Here is a 26,292-nt window from a genome sequence, read left to right as displayed (position 1 = left end):
AAGCCTGTCTGCGGTCCTTCCTTCCACTAGGCCTCCACTGACCAGACCACTGCTGCCCGTGTACCCCTGGAACCAATTATAAAGTGCCTACAGCCAGCCCATTTTATTATGTTAGGCCTTCAAAGCCTGTCTGCGGTCCCTCCTTCCACTAGGCCTCCACTGACCAGACCACTGCTGCCCGTGTACCCCTGGAACCTATTTTAAAGTGCCTACAGCCAGCCCATTTTATTGTGTTAGGCCTCCGAAGCCTGTCTGCGGTCCCTCCTTCCACTAGGCCTCCACTGACCAGATCACTGCTGCCCGTGTACCCCTGGAACCAATGATCAAGTTTATAAGCGTGTAACACTCCGGTATAAAACATCAGAAAATATAAAAATAAGTATTTTGCTTATAATAAAGAAAATACTGGAGAGATATCAAATGCATACATTTTAACATTAAAAACAAAAACACATACAACCAAAAACTGGTACAGTACCAAAATTGGCCACCAGCTACAAAAACTTTCTCCTGCAAGTAGTTAACTGAAAGGTTTTTTTCCATTGAAAACACAGATATGGCATCCACCGAGTGTTGTCCTGTCGCGTCTTCTTTATATTATTGCAAAGAAGCTGCAACTGAATAAAGCTGTGCTTCAACCTTGTGGCTTTCGGCCTATAGTATCAGATATTAAACTGCATTTGGCCTTCAACTTTGGTTACGGCCTACTAACGGTGTCTGCCCCTCCCTGGTGTTGCCCTCAACTGAATAAAGCTGTGCTTCAACCTTGTGGCTTTCGGCCTATAGTATCAGATATTAAACTGCATTTGGCCTTCAACTTTGGTTACGGCCTACTAACGGTGTCTGCCCCTCCCTGGTGTTGTCCTCAACTGAATACAGCTGAGCTTCAACCTTCTGGCTCTCATTAAGTGTTTTTTAAAAAACAAAATGGTGGTTAGGGCCTACTAACGGTGTCTGCCCCTCCCTGGTGTTGCCCTCAACTGAATAAAGCTGTGCTTCAACCTTCTGGCTTTCGGCCTATAGTATCAGATATTAAACTGCATTTGGCCTTCAACTTTGGTTACGGCCTACTAACGGTGTCTGCCCCTCCCTGGTGTTGCCCTCAACTGAATAAAGCTGAGCTTCAACCTTCTGGCTCTCATTAAGTGCTGTGTTTTTAAAAATTGGTGGTTAGGGCCTACTAACGGTGTCTGCCCCTCCCTGGTGTTGCCCTCAACTGAATAAAGCTGAGCTTCAACCTTCTGGCTTTCGGCCTATAGTATCAGATATTAAACTGCATTTGGCCTTCAACTTTGGTTACGGCCTACTAACGGTGTCTGCCCCTCCCTGGTGTTGTCCTCAACTGAATACAGCTGAGCTTCAACCTTCTGGCTCTCATTAAGTGTTTTTTAAAAAACAAAATGGTGGTTAGGGCCTACTAACGGTGTCTGCCCCTCCCTGGTGTTGCCCTCAACTGAATAATCAACCTTCTGGCTCTCATTAAGTGCTGTGTTTTTAAAAATTGGTGGTTAGGGCCTACTAACGGTGTCTGCCCCTCCCTGGTGTTGCCCTCAACTGAATAAAGCTGAGCTTCAACCTTCTGGCTCTCATTAAGTGCTGTGTTTTTAAAAATTGGTGGTTAGGGCCTACTAACGGTGTCTGCCCCTCCCTGGTGTTGCCCTCAACTGAATAAAGCTGTGCTTCAACCTTCTGGCTTTCGGCCTATAGTATCAGATATTAAACTGCATTTGGCCTTCAACTTTGGTTACGGCCTACTAACGGTGTCTGCCCCTCCCTGGTGTTGTCCTCAACTGAATACAGCTGAGCTTCAACCTTCTGGCTCTCATTAAGTGTTTTTTAAAAAACAAAATGGTGGTTAGGGCCTACTAACGGTGTCTGCCCCTCCCTGGTGTTGCCCTCAACTGAATAATCAACCTTCTGGCTCTCATTAAGTGCTGTGTTTTTAAAAATTGGTGGTTAGGGCCTACTAACGGTGTCTGCCCCTCCCTGGTGTTGCCCTCAACTGAATAAAGCTGTGCTTCAACCTTCTGGCTTTCGGCCTATAGTATCAGATATTAAACTGCATTTGGCCTTCAACTTTGGTTACGGCCTACTAACGGTGTCTGCCCCTCCCTGGTGTTGCCCTCAACTGAATAAAGCTGAGCTTCAACCTTCTGGCTCTCATTAAGTGCTGTGTTTTTAAAAATTGGTGGTTAGGGCCTACTAACGGCGTCTGCCCCTCCCTGGTGTTGCCCTCAACTGAATAAAGCTGTGCTTCAACCTTCTGGCTTTCGGCCTATAGTATCAGATATTAAACTGCATTTGGCCTTCAACTTTGGTTACGGCCTACTAACGGTGTCTGCCCCTCCCTGGTGTTGCCCTCAACTGAATAAAGCTGAGCTTCAACCTTCTGGCTCTCATTAAGTGCTGTGTTTTTAAAAATTGGTGGTTAGGGCCTACTAACGGTGTCTGCCCCTCCCTGGTGTTGCCCTCAACTGAATAAAGCTGTGCTTCAACCTTCTGGCTTTCGGCCTATAGTATCAGATATTAAACTGCATTTGGCCTTCAACTTTGGTTACGGCCTACTAACGGTGTCTGCCCCTCCCTGGTGTTGTCCTCAACTGAATACAGCTGAGCTTCAACCTTCTGGCTCTCATTAAGTGTTTTTTAAAAAACAAAATGGTGGTTAGGGCCTACTAACGGTGTCTGCCCCTCCCTGGTGTTGCCCTCAACTGAATAAAGCTGTGCTTCAACCTTCTGGCTTTCGGCCTATAGTATCAGATATTAAACTGCATTTGGCCTTCAACTTTGGTTACGGCCTACTAACGGTGTCTGCCCCTCCCTGGTGTTGCCCTCAACTGAATAAAGCTGAGCTTCAACCTTCTGGCTCTCATTAAGTGCTGTGTTTTTAAAAATTGGTGGTTAGGGCCTACTAACGGTGTCTGCCCCTCCCTGGTGTTGCCCTCAACTGAATAAAGCTGTGCTTCAACCTTCTGGATTTTATCTCTCTTTTAATACATCCTAAAATCGTTGCTTTTGCGGCTGCTGCTTGACATTGAGAACTGCTGCTCATTACTTGTAACCAGAATACCCTAGTCCTTGTCCTGTTCTGTAGTCCAGAGTACACGATAAATCTATGATATAATGCTGGATGTGTCCTTCCATCCATAGCAGGTATAGACTGTGCAGTGTGGCCAGAGACTGGGAGGAGGATGAGGCTGGAGGAAGACAGTGGAGCTGGAGATCGCAGTATGCGTTGGTGCTGACCACAATCTCCAGTGCCATGAGGACATACCGCGATCTCCGGCGAGGCTTGAGGAGCAGCGTGGCACAGGAGTTAGCACCTGAGCATGGCATGATCTCTGGCGCCATTTTATTGAAGACAAATTTACACATGGTCTTCAACAAAATGGCGCCAGATAGTGCGGTATACACACGTGCTGACTCTGGAGCCATTTTATTTAAATATTTAATGCAGACAATACGCGGCAGGAGAGCGGGAGAAAGGTGAGGGAGTGTTTGCTTTTTGTTTGTATGCATGTATGTATGGGACAACAGCAGCACAGGAAGGATGGGGAGCAAATACCAGGATGGGGAACAGGATTAAGGAGCATATACCAGGTTGGGGGAGCGTATAACAGGATGGGAGACCAGAATGGGCGAGTATATAATAGGATGGGGAATCATATCACAATGGGGAACCAGGATGGGGCAGCACATACCCATGTGGTCAAAATTGTTGGTACCCCTCGTTTAATGACAGAAAATCCCACAATGGTCACCAAAATAACTTGATCTGACAAAAGTAATAATAAATAAAAAATCGATGAAAATGATCAAATGAAAGTCAGACATTGCTTTTCAACCATGCTTCCACAAAATACAAAAAAAAAAATAAACCTCATGAAATAGGCCTGGACAGAAATGATGGTTTCCTTAACTTAATATTTTGGTGCACAACCTTTTGAGGCAATCACTGCAATCAAACGATTCCTGTAACTGTCACTGAGACTTCTGCACCTCTCGACAGGTATTTGGCAACTCCTCAAGAGCAAACTGCTCCAATTGTCTCGTGTTTGAAGGCTGCCTTTTCAGACGTCATGTTTCAGCTCTTTCCAAAGATGCTCAATAGGATTTAGGTCAGGGCTCATAGAAGGCTACATCAGAATAGTCCAATGTTTTCCTCTTAGCCATTCTTGGTGTTTTTAGCTGTGTGTTTTGGGTCATTATCCTGTTGCAAGACCCATGACCTGCGACTGAGACCAAGCTTTCTGACACTGGGCAGCACATTTCTCTCTTCGTTCCCTTGATAGTCTAGAGATTTCATTGTACCCTGCACAGATTCAAGACACCCTATGTCAGATGCAGCAAAGCAGCCCCAGAACATAACAGAGCCTCCTCCATGTTTCACAGTAGGAACAGTGTTCTTTTCTTGATATGCTTCATTTTTCCGTCTGTGAACATAGAGCTGATGTGCCTTGCCAAAAAGTTCCATTCTTGCCTCATCTGTCCATAGGACATTCTCCCAGAAGCTTTGTGGCTTGACAACATGCAGTTTGGCAAATTCCAGTCTGGCTTTTTATGATTTTTTTTTTCAACAATGGTGTCCTCCTTGGTCGTCTCCCATGAAGTCCACTTTGGCTCATACAACGAAGGATGGTGCGATCTGACACTGATGTTCCTTGAGCTTGAAGTTCACCTTTAATCTGTTTAGAACTTTTTCTGGGCTCTTTTGTTACCATTCGTATTATCCGTCTCTTTGATTTGTCATCAATGTTCCTCCTGTGGCCACGTCCTGGGAGGTCGGCTACAGTCCCTTGGCTCTTAGATTTCTGAATAATATGTGCAGCTGTAATCACAGGAACATCAAGCTGCTTGGAGATGGTCTTATAACTTTTACCTTAAACATGTTTGTCTATAATTTTCTTTGTAATCTCCTGAGACAACTCTTTCCTTCACTTCCACTGGCCCATGCTGAGTGTGATACACACCATATCACCAAACAGCACAGTGAGTATCTGTTGCCCTATATACAGGCCACTCACTGATTCCAAGATAGTAGACACCCGTGATGCTAGATAGTGGACACACCTTGATTTATCATGTCACTTTTGTCACATTATTTTCAGGAGTACCATCATTTCTCTCCAGGCCTATTTCATGATTTTTTTTTTTTTTTTTTGTTTATTTTTAATTCTGTGGAAGCAATGTCTGACTTTCATTATTTCATTTTCATAGATCTTTATTTATTATTACTTTTGTCAGATTCAAGTTATTTCTGTGACCATTGTGGGTTTTTCTGTCATTAAACGAGGGGTACCAACAATTTTGGCCACGAGTGTACCATTATGGGGGAGTATATACCAGAACTAGCTATTGAACATGTTCTACGTCCAGGTGGCGAGCATTTTTATCGGTACATTTTTGTGCCATGTTAAAGGGAAGCTGTCGCTAGAAATAACGCTATTAACCTACGGATCTGCAAATTCGCATATACAGTGTCTTCAAGTAATATAGTACAATGTCAACAATGCATGTGCACTGCCATGTTGACGGTGTAGTACATTACTTCAATAAAATGGTGACTGAGTCCGCGCGTGTGTGTATACCGCGCCATTTTATTGAAAATCCTGTATATGCAAATTCACAGACGGTCTTAAAAATGGTGCTGGAAATGTACCAATAAGAACGCTCGCCATTTAAGATTTAGCACACATCCTGGTTGGTTTCTCGTGTTTATTCATGCCTTGTTTCCATGGCTCTCTGTGATTTTGCTGACTTCAGTCCGTGCACATTCCAATAAGAACAAGGAAAACCAGTGCATGAATACATGTCCAACCTGTCGGCCGGTCGCGCGTGCGTATAATATATGTATACACACAGGAGAAGCTGTGCAATTCTTCCATACAGAGGTGTTTTGACCCTCAAAATATAGTGAAGATAGTTCCGATTCACCGACAGAAACTGACTCTGCTGTTTCCCGCAGGGCAGAATAAAGAGCCCGGCGACACATGCGGCCCCCGCTCTATTCATTAGGTGGAAACAATCCATTAAACTTTACAGGACTGGACATCCCCCCCCCCTTTGAAGCTGACAGAGGGAACGGCTATCCGCTCATACTGGTTTTAAAGAATTTTGCACACACAGCGCGACACTGCACAGACTCCCCTTCATGTGCATCACGTTTGCGCTCCCCAGTAATGCAGCAATTCATTTGTGTATTGAGTATTCTATACATTTTTGTCCTAGCGGAGATTGCACCAAATGTATGAAACACAGCACTATGTTTAATGAACCTGGCCGGTATCCAAGGTGTAACGTTTCTCCCTGTGGAGAGTGACAAGTTAATCATGCCGAGATGACGAGGCTCAATGCCGCAATGAGAAATATTTCCTCTGGGAAATATGCAAATTGTTTCTTCAGAGAGGAAGAGGACTAGAACTCGAGTGCCACCTATTGAAAGTAGCAATCGTAACACTCTCGTAATCGTAAACCTTTAACGAGCCTTGTCACATGACTTAGGATTAAAAGCCGAAACCAGAGTCTCAATTTGCAAACACTGTTTCGGGGTACTGCCCCTCATCAGTGCAAAGTGTGAGATCTGGTTTGGATGTGTGAGAGGCGTCTGAATGAATCTGGCATAAATGCAAAGATGAATTTTATTACTCTTCTGCTTTTTTTTGTGTGAAATGCAGAATGAATCTTTCAATACATTATAAAAAGTTTGCTCTCCACCATGGTATCGGGAGTACAATTTTGCAAAGAAAAAAATTAATCAACTGTGCTTGATTGGCCAGCAAACTAGAGAATCTATGGAGTATTGTCAAGAGGAAGACGAGAGACACCAGACCCAACAATGCAGACGAGCTGAAGGCTGCTATCAAAGCAACCTGGGCTTCCATAACACCTCAGCAGCGCCACAGGCTGATCGCCTTCTTGCCACGCCACATTGATGCAGTAATTGATGCAAAAGGAGCCCCGACCAAGTATTGAGTGCATTTACTGAACGTACATTTCAGTAGGACAACATTTCAGATTTTAAAATAATTTTTCATGTTGGTGTTATAAAGTATTCTAATTTACTGAGATAATGACTTTTGGGTTTTCATTGGCTGTGAGCCGTAATCATCAACATTAACAGAAATAAACACGTGAAATAGATCACTCTGTGTGTAATAACTCTATATAATATATGAGTTTCACTTTTTGTATTAAAGAACTGAAATAAATTGACTTGTTCATGATATTCTAATTTTGTGAGAAGCATCTGTGAGTTGTGAAAGATCAAAGAAGATTGATCCTGTGATACATTTATGATCAGGAAGGTCCAGCGAGTGACTAAAATGATGGCATAAAAGTCGGCCTTTGTCTTTTACTCTGATCCTGCAGGAAAAGTGCTCTGCCTCATTTGCTTCCACACCTCTCGAAAGTCAGAGGTGGTTTTCATCAAGGATTGGAGTTTCGTACACCAGCATTGATCCAGGATCTACCAGAGTAAGATGTGCTATTTATGAAAGGGAACCTGTCAGCAGGATTGTGCACAGTAACCTACAGACAGTGTCAGGTCGGCGCCATTATACGGATTACAATGATACCGTGGTTGATGAAATCCGTCTTGTGGTTGTGTAATCTTTATTTTCAGTTTTGAGTTAATGATATGCCCGTGCTTTTTTTTTTTTCTAGGAATTTATGGATACCATCAAAAAGAATAATTAAATGCACAATATGGATGCACTCTTGGTTCAGAAGGGGGTTTATATATATATATATATATATATATATATATATATATATATATATATATATATATATATATATATATATATATATATATATATATATATATATATATACACATACATACACACACACCAAGGGGAAGGTCAGTGAGGGATCGGTGACCTGTCAGAAGCCATACACATGAATACCTAATCAGAGCACCACATGAAGACCCCCCCCTACAGGCCGCTCCGGAGCACAGGCATATCATTAACTCAAAACTGAAAATAAAGAGTAAACAACAACCACAAGACAGATTTAATCACCAGGTATCACTAATCAGTATAACGACACCGACCTGACACTGTCTGTAGGTTACTGTGCACAATCCTGCTGACAGTTTCCCTTGACATAATTGAAAAGAAAAATCATCCTGAAATTTGAAAAATTTAACTAGAATAATCAAGGAAAAGGTTTTTTTAATTTTATTTTAGGCTCCCGGGGACAGTGCGGCACATAATGCTGCTATCTTATACTGAAGCTCCACCGCAAAAAGGTGGCGCATCAGAAGAGGTTCCCTTATCGGAAGCTGTAAGAACATAATGTGGCATTTACTGAATGGTTAATGATTGAAAATTGTGCTTAACTTAAGAGGCCAACTCCTTATTACACTTACCCCAACCCACAGCAAGGAAGAGTAATGAACCTGACGAAGGCCAGAAGCACTCTCAATGGGAGGAGCGTGAACACGTACAGGAAGGCGTCCAGGCACAGGAAGAACCCGAAGATCATCAGCTGCAAGACAAAGGGAACAAAGAGAAGGGCATTCCTCTAATCCTAAGGCAAATATTATTGTACATACACACACACACACACGGGGGTTTGGTGTGACCACCCTTTGCCTTCAGTTCTTCTAGGTACATTAGCACAGAAATATTGATGGCACTTGGCTCGGAGGTGGTCCTAATCCATCTTCTCTGTATGAAGCTTGCACAAATTTTTCTGTCTTCAAGTAATCCCAGACAAACTGGATGATGTGAGATCAGGGCTCTGGAGGCCATATCATCACTCACAGGGTTCCATGTTGTTCTTTATGCTGAAGATAGTTCTTAAGGACATTGGATGTATGTTTGGGGTCATTGTTCTTCTGTAAATACATTTGGAGCCAGATACCTCACTGATGGTATTACATGACGGACAAGTATCTGCCTGTATTTCTCAGCATGGATTACACCAATAATCCTGACCAAATCCCCAACTCCATTGGATTAAATGCAGCTACAAACTTGCAAGGACCCTCCACCATGCTTCACTGTGTGCAGATGCTTATGATTGTATCCCTCTTCAGCCCGTCGGCAAACAAACTGCTTTCTGTTCCTATGCTGTCGTGCACAGTTGACTCTTGGCCTTGCTTGTATGTTGAAGGTATGGCTTTTTGTCTGCAAATATTCCATGAAGAACACTTTTGGCAAGACCCCTCCAAACAGTAGATGGGTGTAGCTGGGTGCCACTGGTTGCTTGTAGTTCTGAACTGATGGCACTGCTGGACATTTTCCAATTTTAAAGGGAAGTAAACCTGATGTGTCTTACCTGCTGCACTAAGTTACCTCAGCCAACCACTGCATCTATGGTCCTCAACATTGCCCATTTCTTGAAGTGCTCAATGCAGACAATTACCCTACTTATCCAACGTGTAATACCACCAGGGTGGCGTCCAATTAGCTCTTCAGCAGGACAATGACCACATATATACAGCCTGGGGCGGCAGGTCAGGGGTTCAATTATCCCTTTATTTTTGTAAGTATTGGCTTTATCAGGCACCGCGCCACTTTATCTTTTATGCACTATTGCCACCTTATTTGCATGGCCAGACTGTTGTCTAGCTTTTTCTCCACCTCACATGAGGACGTTGCACATCCATGTGGACATTTGGAGTATTTGATGATTAATTACTAGTGATTTTGGCCACAGGCAGCTTCTTTGAAATGTATTGGGCTGCCTCACATTTAATCTTGATACATTTTCCTAAGTCTTATTGATTTAATAATCGATTCTTATGAACACGGATTCTGCAGTTTACTTTAGTACAATTCCGACCAAAGTGATGAAAAATCCCTTTGGTGAACATGTGTGACAATCTCTAAATTGCACTGTGTGTGAGCGATATTTTGCCATACTTTTACTATGTTAACCCCCTGAAGTCCTGCGTATGGTAGTACTACTCTGTTAATATTACTTTATTTATTGTCTAAATAAAGAAAAAATTAATGGTCAAAAATACTCTTTGATCCTATCTTGCTTTAATTATGCTAGGTAGGTTGGTGTGTTTATAAATTCACACTGTAGATGTCTCATGTGCAGAGAAAAAAAAACCTGTACATTTGCTGCCTGCTGGGACTACGCGGCTATTACACACAATCAAGCAGGTTCATTCAGAAACACAATGCACCTTTCATGTCTCCCAGCTCCGGAGGAGAGCAATGCTGCAGCTGCCCGTCACCTGCCGCTCCCTGTATACCGTAGTGTGCTCACAGTGCGGCACCATTTGTCTGTATGTATATACAGCAGACTGCACTTGTACATTCTTCTGTACTTCCTGTACATTCGAAACAACTAATGATACCTCTGACTCTAGGGCCCAACTGCACAAGGAACTAGGAATAGATGGTTGTAAATCTCAAAAGCCCATCTCCCCCATATGGGGGCTGTGCGACGGAGAAATCACACGTGTGTAATCATCATACGTGTGTGTGTATGTGGGGGGGGGGGGGGGCCTGAGGACATCACAAGTGTGTGTATGTGGGGGGGGAGTGGGGACATCATACGTGTGTGTGTATGTGGGGGGGAGTGGGGACATCATACGTGTGTGTGTATGTGGGGGGGAATGGGGACATCATGCGTGTGTGTTGGGGGGGGGAGTGGGGACATCATGCGTGTGTATGTTGGGGGGGAGTGGGGACATCATGCGTGTGTGTATGTGGGGGGGGGGAGTGGGGACATCATGCGTGTGTGTATGTGGGGGATGGGGACATCATGCGTGTGTGTATGTGGGGGATGGGAGTGGGGACATCATGCGTGTGTGTATGTGGGGATGGGAGTGGGGACATCATGCGTGTGTGTGTGGGGGGGATGGGAGTGGGGACATCATGCGTGTGTGTGTTGGGGGGGAGTGGGGACATCATGCGTGCGTGTGGGGGGGATGGGAGAGGGGACATCATACGTGTGTGTATGTGGGGGGGAGGGGAGTGGGGACATCATGCGTGTGTGTGTGGGGGGGATGGGAGAGGGGACATCATACGTGTGTGTATGTGGTGGGGGAGCGGGGACATCATGCGTGTGTGTGTGTGTGTGTGTGTGTGTGTGTGTGTGTGTGTGTGTGTGTGCTGGGGTGGAGTGGGGACATCATGCGTGTGTGTATGTGGGGGATGGGAGTGGGGACATGCGTGTGTGTATGTGGGGGGGGAGTGGGGACATCATGCGTGTGTGTGTTGGGGTGGAGTGGAGACATCATGAGTGTGTGTATGTGGGGGATGGGAGTGGGGACATCATGCGTAAGTATGTGGGGGATGGGAGTGGGGACATCATGCGTAAGTATGTGGGGGATGGGAGTGGGGACATCATACGTGTGTATGTGGGGGGGAGTGGGGACATCATGCGCGTGTGTGTTGGGGTGGAGTGGGGACATCGTGCGTGTGTGTATGTGGGGGATGGGAGTGGGGACATCGCGCGTGTGTGTATGTGGGGGATGGGAGTGGGGACATCATGCGTGTGTGTGTTGGGGGGAGTGGGGACATCAAGCGTGTGTGTGTTGGGGTGGAGTGGAGACGTGTGTATGTGGGGGATGGGAGTGGGGACATCATACGTGTGTATGTGGGGGGCAGTAGGGACATCATACGTGTGTATGTGGGGGGGGATTGGGGACATCATACGTGTGTGTATGTGGGGTGGGGGTGGGCGACATACGCGCCCATGCGTGCGTCCCCTTTGATCAGGCATTTGGTAACACCCAGTTGCCATTTTTTCAAACATTTCCAGCAGGAACACTAGGATCTAGTAACCAATATGTGTCAGGTGAGGTGCCCGATCCTCTTGCCAAAAATGTAATATATCCCGAATGCCTGGTGAGTGGCCAAGTACGCCTGGCACAGCGCCACCTTCTGATACACTGCTCTAAATCCATTCACTGCAATATTCAGCAGGACATGGGGCAACTCTCGGCAGTGATTGCTAGGCTTGTAGTCATCACATCTCCTCGTGGCAAGGTGGGACATTTCACTGCCACATTCAGCCGTCTGTCACTGCGATCCCTGCCAAGATCACGGCTTACTAAAATTACAGATGTCGCTGCCCCCTTGTAGACCACCACTTAGCTGACAAGGGGCGAGCACGCTTTATATCACAATTGCTCCGGTTTCTGAATGAATTTTACAATTTGTGGTATTTAAGGGGGAAATAAATATCTCAGAGGAGGTAGAAGGAGACAACAGGAACAGAGTATTCCACTAGGACAAAGGTCGTCTGATTAAAAAGAAGAGAAATATGAAATTACAGGAGGGGTCTCTGCAGAATCTGGGAATCAAAGAAGTGTGAGTGACCGGGAGGTAACGTTATATCCATGGATGCTGAGTGTTAACACCGAAGACAGCGGCAGAAGGCGAATGTTCTGTATGTGCAGAATAACAGCAGAGGTTATAGTCTACTGTCGCCTGGAGACCCCTACAGCAAGAGCCGACATATGCCCCCAATCCGGAGGTCCTGATGGTACCATTCTTTATATTAGATAGGGGTGGATCTAACCCACCTGGGTCATATACTGCACTGACATGAATCAAGACGCAGAAAAAGGTCAACACCCCGTATAGACTCCAAAATTGTGGACCCCTAAACTATTGCTGTGGTCCTCAATGGGTAGGAGTTGTATTTGAAGGGTTGTTTACCCATCTGGGGGGACAATATTTTTTCAGGGGTTGTCCACTACTAGGAAAACCCCTTTATGACCAGAGGTATTTTCGTTTTTTGCTCTCCTTCCCAGAGCCGTAACTTTTTTAATCTTTCGGTCAAAATGGCCATGCTTGCTTTTGCGGGACAAGTGGTACTTTTTAGTTTGGTGAAATTACAAAAAAAAGTGCAATTTTACAGTTTTTTTTTTTTTTTACCATGTTCAGTAAATGCTAAAACTGTCCTGCCATTATGATTCTCAAGGTCACTAGGAGTTCACAGACACCAAACATGTCTAGGTTCTTCTTTATTTACATTACGTGGTGAAAAAAAAATCAAAACTTTGGTTAAAAAAAAAAAAAAAAAAAAAAAGGGCGCCGATTTTCAAGAACTGTAGTGTCTCCATTTTTCGTGATCTGGGGCTGACTGAGAGCTTAGTTTTTTTTGCACGACGAGCTGGCATTTTGAAATTCTCATTACACCAATTTACCGATAGGCCGGGGTCTCACACAATGTATCAAAAATCTGTCCGATTTTGTCTGCTGAGAATCGCACAAATGTTCTCCGTATGGTGATCCATATATCATCCGTGTGCAATGCCAGGATGCATTTTTTTCTCAAAAAAGTATCCGTGTGTCATCCGTATCTCATCCGTATGGTGAGATTTTCTCACACTTGCAAAATGAGCAAATAATGGCTGAGCCTTTCCTGTCACCTGCCCGATGCCTGAGAATTTCCTGCAAGTCACACGCATGGTCCGTGTGGAATCCGTATTTTTCTTGCCCCCATAGACTTGCATTGGCGTTTCTCAGCTGAGATACGCGGACAATCGCAGCATGCTGCCATTTCACTCGCAAGTCTAATACGGACGAGAAAAAAACGGAAGATGAGAGCTGCCCCATAGATTAACATTGGTCCGAGTGTTATGCGATTTTTTATTGCATACCACTCGTCCGTATTACAGACTAGTGTGACCCAGGCCATAGGGTGAATTTTTTTTTTTTTCTTATATTGATAGTGCGGGCAATTCTGAACATGGCGATACCAAATGTGTATATTTGATTTTTTTTTAATAGTTTTATTGTAATGGAGCAAAAGAGGGGAGAACTGAACTTTTATATTTTTTATACTTTTAAATAACTTTTTTTTTTTCCCTTATCTTTTTCCATGCTTCAATAGTCTCCATGGAAGACTAGAAGCTGCAGTTGTCTGATCGGCTCTGCTACACACAGGCGATGATTAGATCGCCTGTGTGTAGCAGAAATGCTTACTTTGCTATGAGTGCAGACCACCGAGGCGGTGCTCATAGCAATCCGGCAATAACAACCATAGAGGTCTGCTTTCGGTCCCTGGTTGTCATGCAAGCCCATCGCTGACCTCGATCATGGGTGGTATTTCCAACGTGCTTCCAGTAAGCACGAGCTAAATGCCGCTGTCAGCGTTTGACAGCGGCATTTAACAGGTTAACAGCCATGGGTGGATCACAATCCCACCCATGGCTGTTAGAGGCACATGTCAGCTGTTCAAAACAACTGACATGTGCCAGGAAAGACGTGGGCTCAGTGCCGGAGCCCACATCAAAGGGAGGGACTCCGACGTAGGCGTATTACTACACCTAACGTTGGAAAGGGGTTAAACTAAATGTTAGGCCTCGATAAAATAAACAAACCTAAAATCCTAAACTCACCACCTATGCTGGTTCTGTTCCAGTGGTGTTGGCACTCGCGGTCCCAGGTCTGTGAAGCGGTGGGATGACACGTGATGCCCAAACAGTGCTGGTATCACTATCCCCGCATCCCGTCGAAAATAACCTGAAGAGAAAGTCCGGACTACCACTGCATATTCAGTTCGTACGAAAGCGGAGACCATGTCGCCAGCACCGAGATTGGGCACCGGGCATCACATGTGGGTCCACTGCCTCACAGCTTCAGGACAGCTAGCGTAGACACCTCTGGAACGGCTCCTGCACAGGTGGCAAAGTATAGGTTTAATTTAATTTAATTGGGGCAAACATTTAATTTAAGAAGGGGTTGTCCTGGTAGTGGACAACCCTTTTAATTTAGAAAAAAAAAAAAAAATCACCAAGATCAGATACTGCCCCCAGCCACCCTCACACACGGGCAGGCAGGTCTTTGAAACTGGGCAGCTGCTTAGAAGATCCCACTTCTTCTAACTGGGCAGCTGCTGTTTTTTTCCACAAGGTTAGAGAAGGCTGGGTTTTTATGAAGCTGGGAAATCTGCATCACCTAACGAGGATAGTGAACAAGCCATAACCCTAACAGGCTTATTAAGGTCTGAAACCTTGGTCAAAGTTATCTGAGCACACAAATCTCCAAGGGTGCCCAAACATTTCCATCGGCCCATTTTCCCTTTTATAATTTTTAAAATGTGAACGATTAAAATATATATTTTTTTGCCTAAAACACAAAGGAAATGCGTCATCTTTATCCTTAGGCCTCGTACAGATCATTTCATCTTCAACTTGCTGAACTGTTCAGAAAAACAGTAATTTTGACCAGGGGTGTCCAAACTTTTACATGCCACTGTACATCACACTGTCATGCTCAGGACAGGAGAGGTGCTGGGCCAGTCTGCACACAGCGAGGCGATCCTCGCATGAGAAACACGTCCGTGTCTTCGCCTTAATATAGAGCGTGCTGTGGTGAGTAAAAGGAGCGCGGGATCAGTAGGGATTATCTACACTCCCAGCGCTAATTACAAAGCAGGTCTTCAGCTAAGATCCATGTTTCCAAGAGACGTTCAGTGACAGCCCAGAGACCGTTCAGTGACAGCCCAGAGACCGTTCAGTGACAGCCCAGAGACCGTTCAGTGACCGCCCAGAGACCGTTCAGTGACCGCCCAGAGACCGTTCAGTGACCGCCCAGAGACCGTTCAGTGACCGCCCAGAGACCGTTCAGTGACCGCCCAGAGACCGTTCAGTGACCGCCCAGAGACCGTTCAGTGACCGCCCAGAGACCGTTCAGTGACCGCCCAGAGACCGTTCAGTGACCGCCCAGAGACCGTTCAGTGACCGCCCAGAGACCGTTCAGTGACCGCCCAGAGACCGTTCAGTGACCGCCCAGAGACCGTTCAGTGACAGCCCAGAGACCGTTCAGTGACAGCCCAGAGACCGTTCAGTGACAGCCCAGAGACCGTTCAGTGACAGCCCAGAGACCGTTCAGTGACCGCCCAGAGACCGTTCAGTGACAGCCCAGAGACCGTTCAGTGACAGCCCAGAGACCGTTCAGTGACAGCCCAGAGACCGTTCAGTGACAGCCCAGAGACCGTTCAGTGACAGCCCAGAGACCGTTCAGTGACAGCCCAGAGACCGTTCAGTGACAGCCCAGAGGAAGCAGACCTGCAGAGCGGTCTCTGAGCTCCCAACACACGGAGGAGCGTCGGCCTCACCGTTCCCATAGATTTTCACATGTCTTGGAGGTTTATGTGTCCATCAAGCACTAGACTGACATTATATCGATTCTCGGACGGTCAGATCTTAGCCCGGAGCTGGCACCTCACCATGTAATGTTGGCTCGGTGGCACGGGATTATAGTTTTATGGTGTTGGACCTGGCACAAAAGCATCAGAGGACAGGAACTAATGTTCTATCCATTACAAGGGCTTTCTGCTTCTGACATGTTTCACCGACTGAGGTAACATCCTAGACCAGTACGTAAGCTTAGCATACAGCATATGGCGGCCTGTCTACTGAGTACACAGCTATAGACAGGCTGGGGGCGGCTCGGATACACGAGGATGGTTATTTAGGCCACATTCATCTGTCTCAGAGCCGGAGCCTGCAGATACGCGTCCATGTGCTGCTCTGAGATAACGCTGCTGACTCAGGAGCGGACCCTTCCCTCTGGGCTGCCGGTGACGTCGTCGTCTCTGTGGTGACAGTGTCAGCTGCAGGATGTCACTACTACACGGCACATTACAGAGACATCAGGGAATGTATTGCTCCCGACAAACGTGAATGTAAAAATCGCAGGCGAATACTTTGTGCCTGACAGCCCTGGCATCGTGTCCTGGGAAGCCGAGAAGAAACCAGCCACAATGGCAAAGGACAACTGGCAAAAATGAATTCTCCATAGAGTATAAAAGTGTACTAGAACACCGAGTCTCCATCACCGAAATTAGTTTTTTTCCTCTCCAGTCTCATTGTCCCCTGGCATACCACACCTAGCTCCTCGCCCACCCCCATGTGGTGCAAGATCAGGCCCCTTACACCTCCCTATACCGATGTACAAAATCCAGCCCCCCCCTCACAGTGTACAACATCCGGTCCCTGGCACACACCCAGTGTACAACATCCACTTCCCCGGTTTACCACATAAGGCCCCTCAACACCCCCCTACCTCCTTGGGTGTACAACATCTGGCCCCATGCCCTTCCAGTGCATAACTATCAGCCACTTTGCCCCACCAGTGTACAACATCCGGTCCCATTCCCCCCTGATGTACCACACCCGGTCTCCTCCCCCTCTGGTGTATAACATCCGTCCTCTCGCCCCTCGGTGTACAACATCCGACCCCGCCACCATGCCATCTGCCTTTACTACCATGTGACAGAACGGCTGGTGGTGCAGAGCTCTCCGAAACCAGCGCAGTCCTGTAATAGGAGCCACCGATGCAACTAGTCAGGACATGACATCTCTTACCTACTAACTCTTCCCCCATCACCTGTGTTGATACTATTGAGAAGTGGAAGGAACCGCAGCAACTCAGCCAAGTGGAGACCCCGTAATGTTATAGGGGGGTCACCGAGCACTGAGGAGCACAGGGCAGAAGAGTCACCAATACTCGACTGACTCTATAATTACATAGTCCAGACCTCCTATGGTATTAACATCAACGCAGACACTGCACCCCCTCTGGAAGCTTCATGGCCAACCAGCTGCATATAGCCTTGTATCACCAAGCACAATGCCGAGCGTCAGAAGGAGTTGTGTAAAGCCGCCACCACTGAAGTAGTGGAAAAGTGTTCTTGTACAATGACGTTTCATGCATCTCTATATGTAGTCTGGTTTAAACTACAAGTCTGCAGTCACCTTGTGACTGCAGTCTTGTGAATACTCACATCTTGCACAATGCACGCAGTGAAGATTATCCGGTGGTGGCAGCAGGTGGTCATGTGACTGCAAGTATATGATATGCACACTCCCAGGCACATGCCAACTAGACATGTCTGGCCTCACTAAATTCACTTGTATTAAGTGAGGTCAAGCCGCGCATCTAGTCGGTATGTGGCCGGGAGTATGCACATTGTATCTTTGCCTTCACATGACCGCCAGCTACCGGCGAATCCTCAGAGCACAGTGCATGCGATGTGAGGATTCACATGAGTGACTGCAGATATGCAGTTTAAGCCCGGACAACCCCTTTAATGCTTCAGCATAGCCAAACATTTTGGACAATTGTAGCTTTTAGCTTTGTCAGGACAGTTTGGGGAAGGGCCCTTTTCCGTTCCTCACGACTGCCCAGCGCCAAGTACCATAAACACATGGCTGGGCGAGTTTGGTGGGAAGAACCTGACCTGAGGCACAAAACTCAGATCTTTACCCCATCAAACAACTAGAGCAGATTGTGGCCTGGCCTCTCCTCCAACATCAGCGTCTGGCCTCACAAATACTGGATGACTGGGCGAAACTTCCCACAGACGCTTCCAAAATCCTGTAGAAAACCTTCCCAGAAGAGTGGAAGCCATTATACCTGGTAAGGCGGACCCAACCCCTAGGGATTTAGAATAGGATGGTATTTAGGCTCCTCTAGGTGCAGTGTGGAGGGGGAAGAAACGTTTCTCCATATAATGTATATTAGTGGTTGTCACGGATCCCTCCTCCGTGGTGTAACTAATTCGTCACGTGTCCGCTCTCACACGTGACTTGGGGTTGTGCCTGCAAGGGTTAATCTATCTCCCCACTCTCAGTCCAGCATTCAACCTCTGTCCTATGCTGTAATGGAAGCATAAATCACACACCGACCCAGGCCACACTCCCGCTCATACACGCTGCCACCACTCACCGAACACACAGGCGATGAGTCCCGGACTATTAATACTAATAATGTCTATCACTCAGAAGGCTCACACACCTTAGGCTATGGATTCTTTTAGAACATTCAAGGTTCAACTTGTTAAAGTTTTATACTTTAATAACAAAAGGGTCAGTGCTTACAATAAGAAAATAGAATTAGAACTTACCGGTAATTCTCTTTCTAGGAACCTTCCACGACAGCAGTATCGGAGGATGTCTCCCCGCCCTAATAGGGGACAGGAACAGAAAGAGGTTAAATACCCCTCCCCTTCCTGCAACCACCAGTGTTTTTTCTGGACACAGTAGCATGTTTAGTTACCACTTAAGTGCAGGAAACAATTAATACATAAATCAGATAGGGAGGGAAATTAGTGCTGTCGTGGAAGGTTCCTAGAAAGAGAATTACCGGTAAGTTCTAATTCTATTTTCTCTAGTCACCTTCCACGACAGCAGTATCGGAGCAATACCAACCGCTAATTTCTTTAGGGAGGGACAACAGCCTGGAGAACTCGTCTGCCAAACGATAGGTCCCTATTGAAGTTGAGCCTGTAGTGCCTGGTGAATGTATGGACTGACGACCAGGTGGCGGCTCTGCAAATCTGCTCTGAAGATGCGCTACCCCTCTCTGCCCAGGAAGTTGAGACTGCACGGGTGGAGTGAGCTTTTAGAGAAGGTGGAGGAGTCAGATTCTGGGATGAGTAGGCAAGGCTAATGGCCTGTTTGATCCAATTTGCTATTGTACTTTTGGCTGCCTTCTTGCCTTTATTTCGTCCTGACCACTGGACGAATAGATTCTGATCCACCCTCCAACCTTCTGTCTGCTGAAGGTAGAATAGGACCACTGTGCGGACGTCCAGGGTATGAAAGATCTCCTCTTTTGGGTTAGATGGATTCGGACAGAAAGAGGGTAAGAGGATTTGATTTCTGTGGAAATCAGAGACCACTTTAGGCATAAAGGAAGGATCCAATTTCAGGATTATGCTGTCCATAGTTACGGTCAGGAATGGCTCCCGGATTGATAAAGCCTGTATCTCTCCTATACGCCTGGCGGTAGTGATGGCCACCAGAAAGACCGTTTTTAGGGTCAAGATCTTTAAGTTGGAGGCTGAAAGGGGTTCAAAGGGGTCACCGGTCAGACTGTTCAGGACAAGATTCAAGTCCCACGGAGGGGTGTGGATGAGACGTCTTGGACGGATTCTTGTTGCTGAAGCTATAAACCGTTTGATCCATCGGTGACTTGCCAGATCTTGGTCAAAGAAAGATCCGAGGGCCGACACTTGGACCTTCAGGGTACTTGGTGAGAGTCCCATCTCCAAGCCCTTCTGGAGGAATTGAAGGATTTGAGCAATTTCCGGATTAAATGGATCTGGTTTGTTCGGAAGACACCATGAAGAAAATTTCTTCCATATTTTCCCATAAATGGCATTAGTTATCGGCTTCCTACTTTTTTGTAGGGTTTCAATCACGTCTCGAGAGAGCCCCCTGGCCTTCAGGATCTCGGCTTCAGAAGCCAGGCTGCTAACTTCAGCTTGTGCAGGTCTGGATGAAATAGAGGACCCTGTTGAAGCAGGTCGCGTCTCTGGGGAAGTAGGATTGGACCTTCTGAGCACATGTCTGTCAACGCGTTGAACCAGCCTCTTCCTGGCCACAGTGGGGCTATCAGAATCGTTGGGACTTGCTCTATCCGGACTTTCTGCAATGTTCTGGATAGCAATGGGATTGGCGGGAAGGCATACGCTAGGGTAAATTCCCAAGGATGTGAGAATGCGTCCAGTCCTAGAGTCTCGTTTGAGATGTTCAGGGAGAAAAAGTTGTCTGACTTTTTGTTCTGTCTGCTGGCGAACAGGTCCACCTCGGGGGTTCCCCACCTCTGGACTAAGGATAGGAATATCTCCTGGTTTAGGGACCATTCCCCAGGATGAAAGTCCCTCCTGCTGAGGTAATCCGCCTGGGAATTGTCCAGCCCTTTTATATGTACTGCAGAGATGGACAGGAGGTGTTTCTCCGCCCAGGAAAAAATCCTTCCAGCAGTTAGCTTTAGGCTTGAGTATTTCGTGCCTCCTTGGTGTCGGAGGTAGGCGACAGTGGTCATGTTGTCGGACATCACCCGTACATGGTGACCCTGGATGAGGGCCGATGAGGCTTTTAGCGCCTCCTCCACTGCTTTTAACTCTCTCAAATTTGAGGAGCTGCATCTCATTTCTGGGGACCATAGACCCTGAAAGTGGGATTTCTCGATCACAGCACCCCAACCTCTCTGACTTGCGTCTGTTGTAAGTATTCGGAGAGGGGTCTGATCCCAGCTGACTCCCCGCTGTAAGTTTCGGGGGTTCCGCCACCATGAGAGGGAGGATCTTACATGAGTGGGAAGAGGAATTTTCCTGGATAAAGCCATCTGGTGTCCTCTTGAATACGACAGGATGTGAGATTGAAGAATCCTTGTATGGGCCTGGGCCCAGGAGACTGCCTGGATGCATGATGTTAGAGAACCCAGGATTGACATAGAGTCTCTTAGAGTTGGGAATTTCTGGTCTCTGAATCTGGAGATCTTGTGGACCAGATCTATCCGACGGTCCCTGGGTAAGAAGGACATTCTCTTTTCTGAGTCCAGCAGAATTCCTAGAAATTTCTTCTGGGGAGATGGCCGGAGATCTGATTTTGCCAGATTTGGAATCCACCCGAGAGACGTTAAGATGCTGAGAACCTTCGCCACGTCCTGATTGAGGCGAGAAGCTGATGGAGCAATGAGGAGGAAGTCGTCCAGGTATGGAATGACGCAGACCCCCTGTTGTCGGATAAAGATTATCACTTCCAACATGATCTTGGTAAAGACCCGTGGAGCTGATGATACTCCGAAAGGAAGGACATTGAACTGGTAATGGCTGATCCGTTTGTTTTGGGAGATGGCGAACCTGAGGAACCTCCTGTGGTCTGGGTGTATTGGCACATGGTAATATGCGTCCCTCAGGTCCAATGTGGCCATTACCCAGTTCTGTCCAATCAGCGGGATCGCTAATCTGATAGATTCCATCTTGAATCTTCGATATCTTATCACCTGATTCAGAGGTTTCAGGTTTACGATGATACGGTGTTTCCCTGAGGGTTTCTTCACCAGAAAGAGATGGGAATAATGGCCTTCTCCTTTTTCCCGATGTGGTACGTGGGAAATCACTTTCTCCCGGAGCAGGCTTAGAATATCCGACCTCAGAGCCTCCTGAAGTTTTGGAGATTGTGGAGAAGTGATTGTTAGATGGCGAGGAGGAGGACTCTCGAATTCTAATTTTAGGCCATCCTGTATGGTACGCAGGACCCACTGATCCCTGGTGATCTCCTGCCACCTGGAGAGAAAATTCGAGAGTCGACCCCCGACGTGGAAGCAGTCATTGTTTTTCAGAGGGCTGCTGGGGCTGGGGGACCATGATGTTTCTGGCTTTCCCACCTTTAGGGTAGCTCCATCGCCCCGTTTTGCCTTTTCCCCTATAGTTCTGTTGGGGTGGTTGTTCACGGGGGGGACGAAAAAACCGCTTCCTCGGGTTCCGTTGTTCAGGAAGGACCTTCTTTTTGTCTGAAGCCTTGTCCAGGATGTCGTCCAAGGCTGGTCCAAAGACATGATGGCCCTGGAAAGGGATACCACAAAGTTTGGACTTTGAGGTAATGTCTCCCCCCCCAAGATTTAAGCCACAGGGCCCTTCTTGCTGAGTTTGTAAGGACAGCAGATCTAGCGGCTACCCGAACTGATTCTGCAGAAGCGTCCGCGAGGAATCCGGTTGCTTTTTGGAGCAAGGGAAGAGAATTAAGGATGCCCTCTCTGGATGTACCTTGTACGAGGTGGTTCTCTAAGGTACGAAGCCAAATAAACAACGATCTGGCCACACATGTTGAGGCTACGTTGGATTTCAATAAGTTAGTTGAGGTGTCCCACGATCTCCTCAGTAAGCTCTCAGTTTTACGATCCATCGGATCTTTAAGCTGGGAGGAGTCTTCGAAGGGTAGGGCCGTTTTCTTAGTGACCCTTGACACCTGAACATCCACTTTAGGCATATCAAATAAAGAACAATCTCCCTCCAGGGGAAAGCGATTTTTAAACTCAGATGGGACGTTCAGCCCCTTTTCTGGCAGGCTCCACTCCTGGAGGATAATGTTCTCGATGTTTTCATGTATGGGGAATCCTTTTACCGATTTAGGTTTCAGACCCCCGAACATATCATCCTGCACGGAATGGCCCTCTATCTCTTCCTCTACACCCATGGTGCCTCTCACCATGGAAATTAATTCTTCCAAATCTTCAGAGGAGAAGAGGTACTTCCTACTTTCCGATTTGGGAGCAGAAGTAGAAGTAGAACCCTCTTTTTCCCAGCTGTATTCTGAACCCGAGGTATGTATCTCGCCTGAGTCAGAGTCTGAGGCTACCCGGCCCAATCTCCTTTTCTTAGGAGGAGGAGGTTGCGGGGTCGGGGCTCGAGAGAAGGTTGCCATAGAGGACTGAACCTCCTCCCTGATGAGGGTTCTAATGCTATCCATTAAAGAAGGCTGTTCGCTACGCAGCACTTCGTCTGTGCATGGTTGGCAGAGCTTCTTTGTGTATGCTGAGGGGAGCTTGGCTGCACAAGCACCACACTTGCGGCTGGGCTTCCTAGTGCCAGTGACCTTGTCTCCCTGGAACGAGAGAGAAAAGGTGGACTGAGCCGTTTAAACTTTTTAAAGAATGGACAGCAAGGGACATCATCCCACTACTTACAGTAGAGGGGTGCGCGCTGGGCTCTGCAGTGGCAGAGTGAGAGGGTTTGTCGCCGTCCATAACGCCAGAGGTACAGTCACCGACAGACGTCTCACTAGGAGGGCTCCCCAGTCAGGAATAAGTAGTCTTACCGAGATTCCAGCGAGTTTGGTGCTCCTCCCTCGAAAGTGTCCCTGGGGGGGGGGGTCCGAGACGCCCGCCCTGGCCGCCGCCGCTGTTCCCAGGTTCAGGACGCCGGCCGGCGCGCGCCAAAGCTCCAGTTCGAAAAACCGGAAGTCCCGGAGCGCGTCACTTCCGGCGTGCGCGCGCCAACCCCGCAGCAGCGTGGGGAGAGGAGGAAGCCGGGGAGCTGCAGGAGGACCCCGGAGCACTACACCGCTCTGCATTGCCACCCGAAGGTGGCGCAGGAAGAGCGGGCGGGGGTCCCAAGTCACGCGGGGACCGCGGAGATGGGAGCAGTCTGGAGGCGGAGGAGGAGAACGGAGCTCCCGACCGCGACTGCCCGGCTGACAGGTAACCAGTGCTCTCGTTCGCCGGCCACGGCAGCACTATCGGAGAACCTCTTCATGCCCCATAGGGGACAGGAAAAACACTGGTGGTTGCAGGAAGGGGAGGGGTATTTAACCTCTTTCTGTTCCTGTCCCCTATTAGGGCAGGGAGACATCCTCCGATACTGCTGTCGTGGAAGGTGACTAGAGAAAAAAGGTATAAAAATGTGATAATAAAAAGACATACAACTTATTCAAAACAGTATAAAAATAAAGAGGAGAAACTTACAGAAATTATCTAACTGGTAGTTGCTTTCTGCTCCCTGAGGGTAGGACAGATGTAGATTGGATCACACCAGCTCGGCTGCCCCCATTATGTGAACACTATTCTCTGGATACAGGTCTAATTTATAACTTGGTCGGGTTTCTAGACTGGCCCCTCGAGTTAATATCATAATTGCTGGCTGTTTGATTGGGCCACGGCCGTGCTACTAATGAATATATTCGTTTTCTCTTGAGAAACCTTGTGTAAAGGTACCTTCACACTAAATGATTTACCAACGATTACGACCAGCGATACAACCTGCCCATGATCGTTGGTAAGTCGTTGTGTGGTCGCTGGGGATCTGTCACACAGACAGCGCTCTCCAGCGACCAGCGATCAGGGGAAGGACTTCGGCATCGTTGAAAACTGTCTTCAACGATGCTAAAGTCCCCAGGTAACCAGGGTAAACATCGGGTTACTAAGTGCAGGGCTGCGTTTAGTAACCCGATATTTACCCTGGTTAACATTGTAAAAGTAAAAAAAAAAAAACACTACATACATTCTGATGTCTGTCACGTCCCCCGCCGGCGTCCACAGGGTTAAAACTGCTTTCGACAGGAGCGCTTGCTAATGCTGCGCTGCTGCCGAGAGCTTCCCTGCACTGAATGTGTCAGCGCCGGCAGTAACAGCGGTGACGTCACCGCTGTGCTCTGCTTTACGGCCGGCGCTGACACAGTCAGTGCAGGAAGCTCTCGGCAGCAGCGCAGCATTAGCAAGCGCTCCTGCCGAAAGCAGTTTTAACCCTGTGGACGCCGGCGGGGGACGTGACAGACATCAGAATGTGAGTATGTAGTGTTTTTTTTTTTTTACTTTTACAATGGTAACCAGGGTAAATATCGGGTTACTAAGCGCGGCCCTGCACTTAGTAACCCGATGTTTACCCTGGTTACAAGTGAACACATCGCTGGCGATGACAGCGGGTGATCAGCGACGAAATAAAGTTCTGGACTTCTAGCTCCGACCAACGATATCACAGCGGGATCCAGACCGCTGCTGCATGTCAAACACAACGAGATCGCTATCCAGGACGCTGCAACGTCACGGATCGCTGTCGTTCTCGTTGGAAAGTTGCTCAGTGTGAAGGTACCTTAAAGGTTCTCATGGATAGATACCCTCAGGCTGCACTTAACATCTCCCCTCCAAGAGCTAGGAGGTGCCAGATGTTACTTTTCTTCTTGGCCCTAGCTAGACCTCCTGGTGAGATGAGGGAAGTACATATTAAAGGCCCCGTCTCACATAGCGAGATCGCTAGCGAGATCGCTGCTGAGTCACAAGTTTTGTGACGCAACAGCGACCTCCATAGCGATCTCGCTATGTGTGACACGTACCAGCGATCAGGCCCCTGCTGCGAGATCGCTGGTCGTGTCGGAATGGCTTGGACCTTTTTTCGGTCGTTGAGGCCCCGCTGACATCGCTGAATCGGTGTGTGTGACACCGATCCAGCGATGTCTTCACTGGTAACCAGGGTAAACATCGGGTTACTAAGCGCAGGGCCGCGCTTAGTAACCCGATGTTTACCCTGGTTACCAGCGTAAATGTAAAAAAAAAACAAACAATACATACTCGCCTTTCGGTGTCCAGGTCCCTTGCCGTCTGCTTCCTGCTCTCACTGAGATCCGGCCGTACAGTGAGAAGTGAGAGCGCAGCGGTGACGTCACCGCTGCGCTCTGCTCTCACTGTACGGCGGCTCAGTCAGAGCAGGAAGCAGACGGCAAGGGACCTGGACACCGAAAGGCGAGTATGTACTGTTTGTTTTTTTTGGTAACCAGGGTAAACATCGGGTTACTAAGCGCGGCCCTGCGCTTAGTAACCCGATGTTTACCCTGGTTACCCGGGTGCTGCAGGGGGACTTCGGCATCGTTGAAGACAGTTTCAACGATGCCGAAGTCGTTCCCCTGATCGTTGGTCGCTGGGGAGAGCTGTCTGTGTGACAGCTCCCCAGCGACCACACAGCAACTTACCAACGATCACGGCCAGGTCGTATCGCTGGTCGTGATCGTTGGTAAATCGCTATGTGAGACGGGGCCTTAACACCTGGGTGCGACTTACAGCTTTCAAGACAGATGTTACA

At 47.5% G+C, this 26,292-nt stretch overlaps 1 protein-coding gene across 1 annotated transcript in view; it reads right to left on the bottom strand.

The window, feature by feature from the left end:
- Window positions 1-26,292, bottom strand: part of TAPT1 (transmembrane anterior posterior transformation 1) — a 62,465-nt gene that overhangs the window by 25,103 nt on the left and 11,070 nt on the right. The window contains exon 3 of the mRNA XM_077280014.1: window positions 8,375-8,493. Within this exon, the coding sequence (XP_077136129.1) occupies window positions 8,375-8,493 (119 nt within the window). The remainder of the gene's footprint in view (window positions 1-8,374; window positions 8,494-26,292) is intronic.

Source organism: Ranitomeya variabilis, chromosome 1 (genome assembly GCF_051348905.1).
Source record: "Ranitomeya variabilis isolate aRanVar5 chromosome 1, aRanVar5.hap1, whole genome shotgun sequence".
NCBI classification, from domain to species: Eukaryota; Metazoa; Chordata; class Amphibia; order Anura; family Dendrobatidae; genus Ranitomeya; species Ranitomeya variabilis.
Note: the sequence above shows the minus strand (reverse complement) of the source record. Positions and strands in the feature narration are given on the sequence as shown.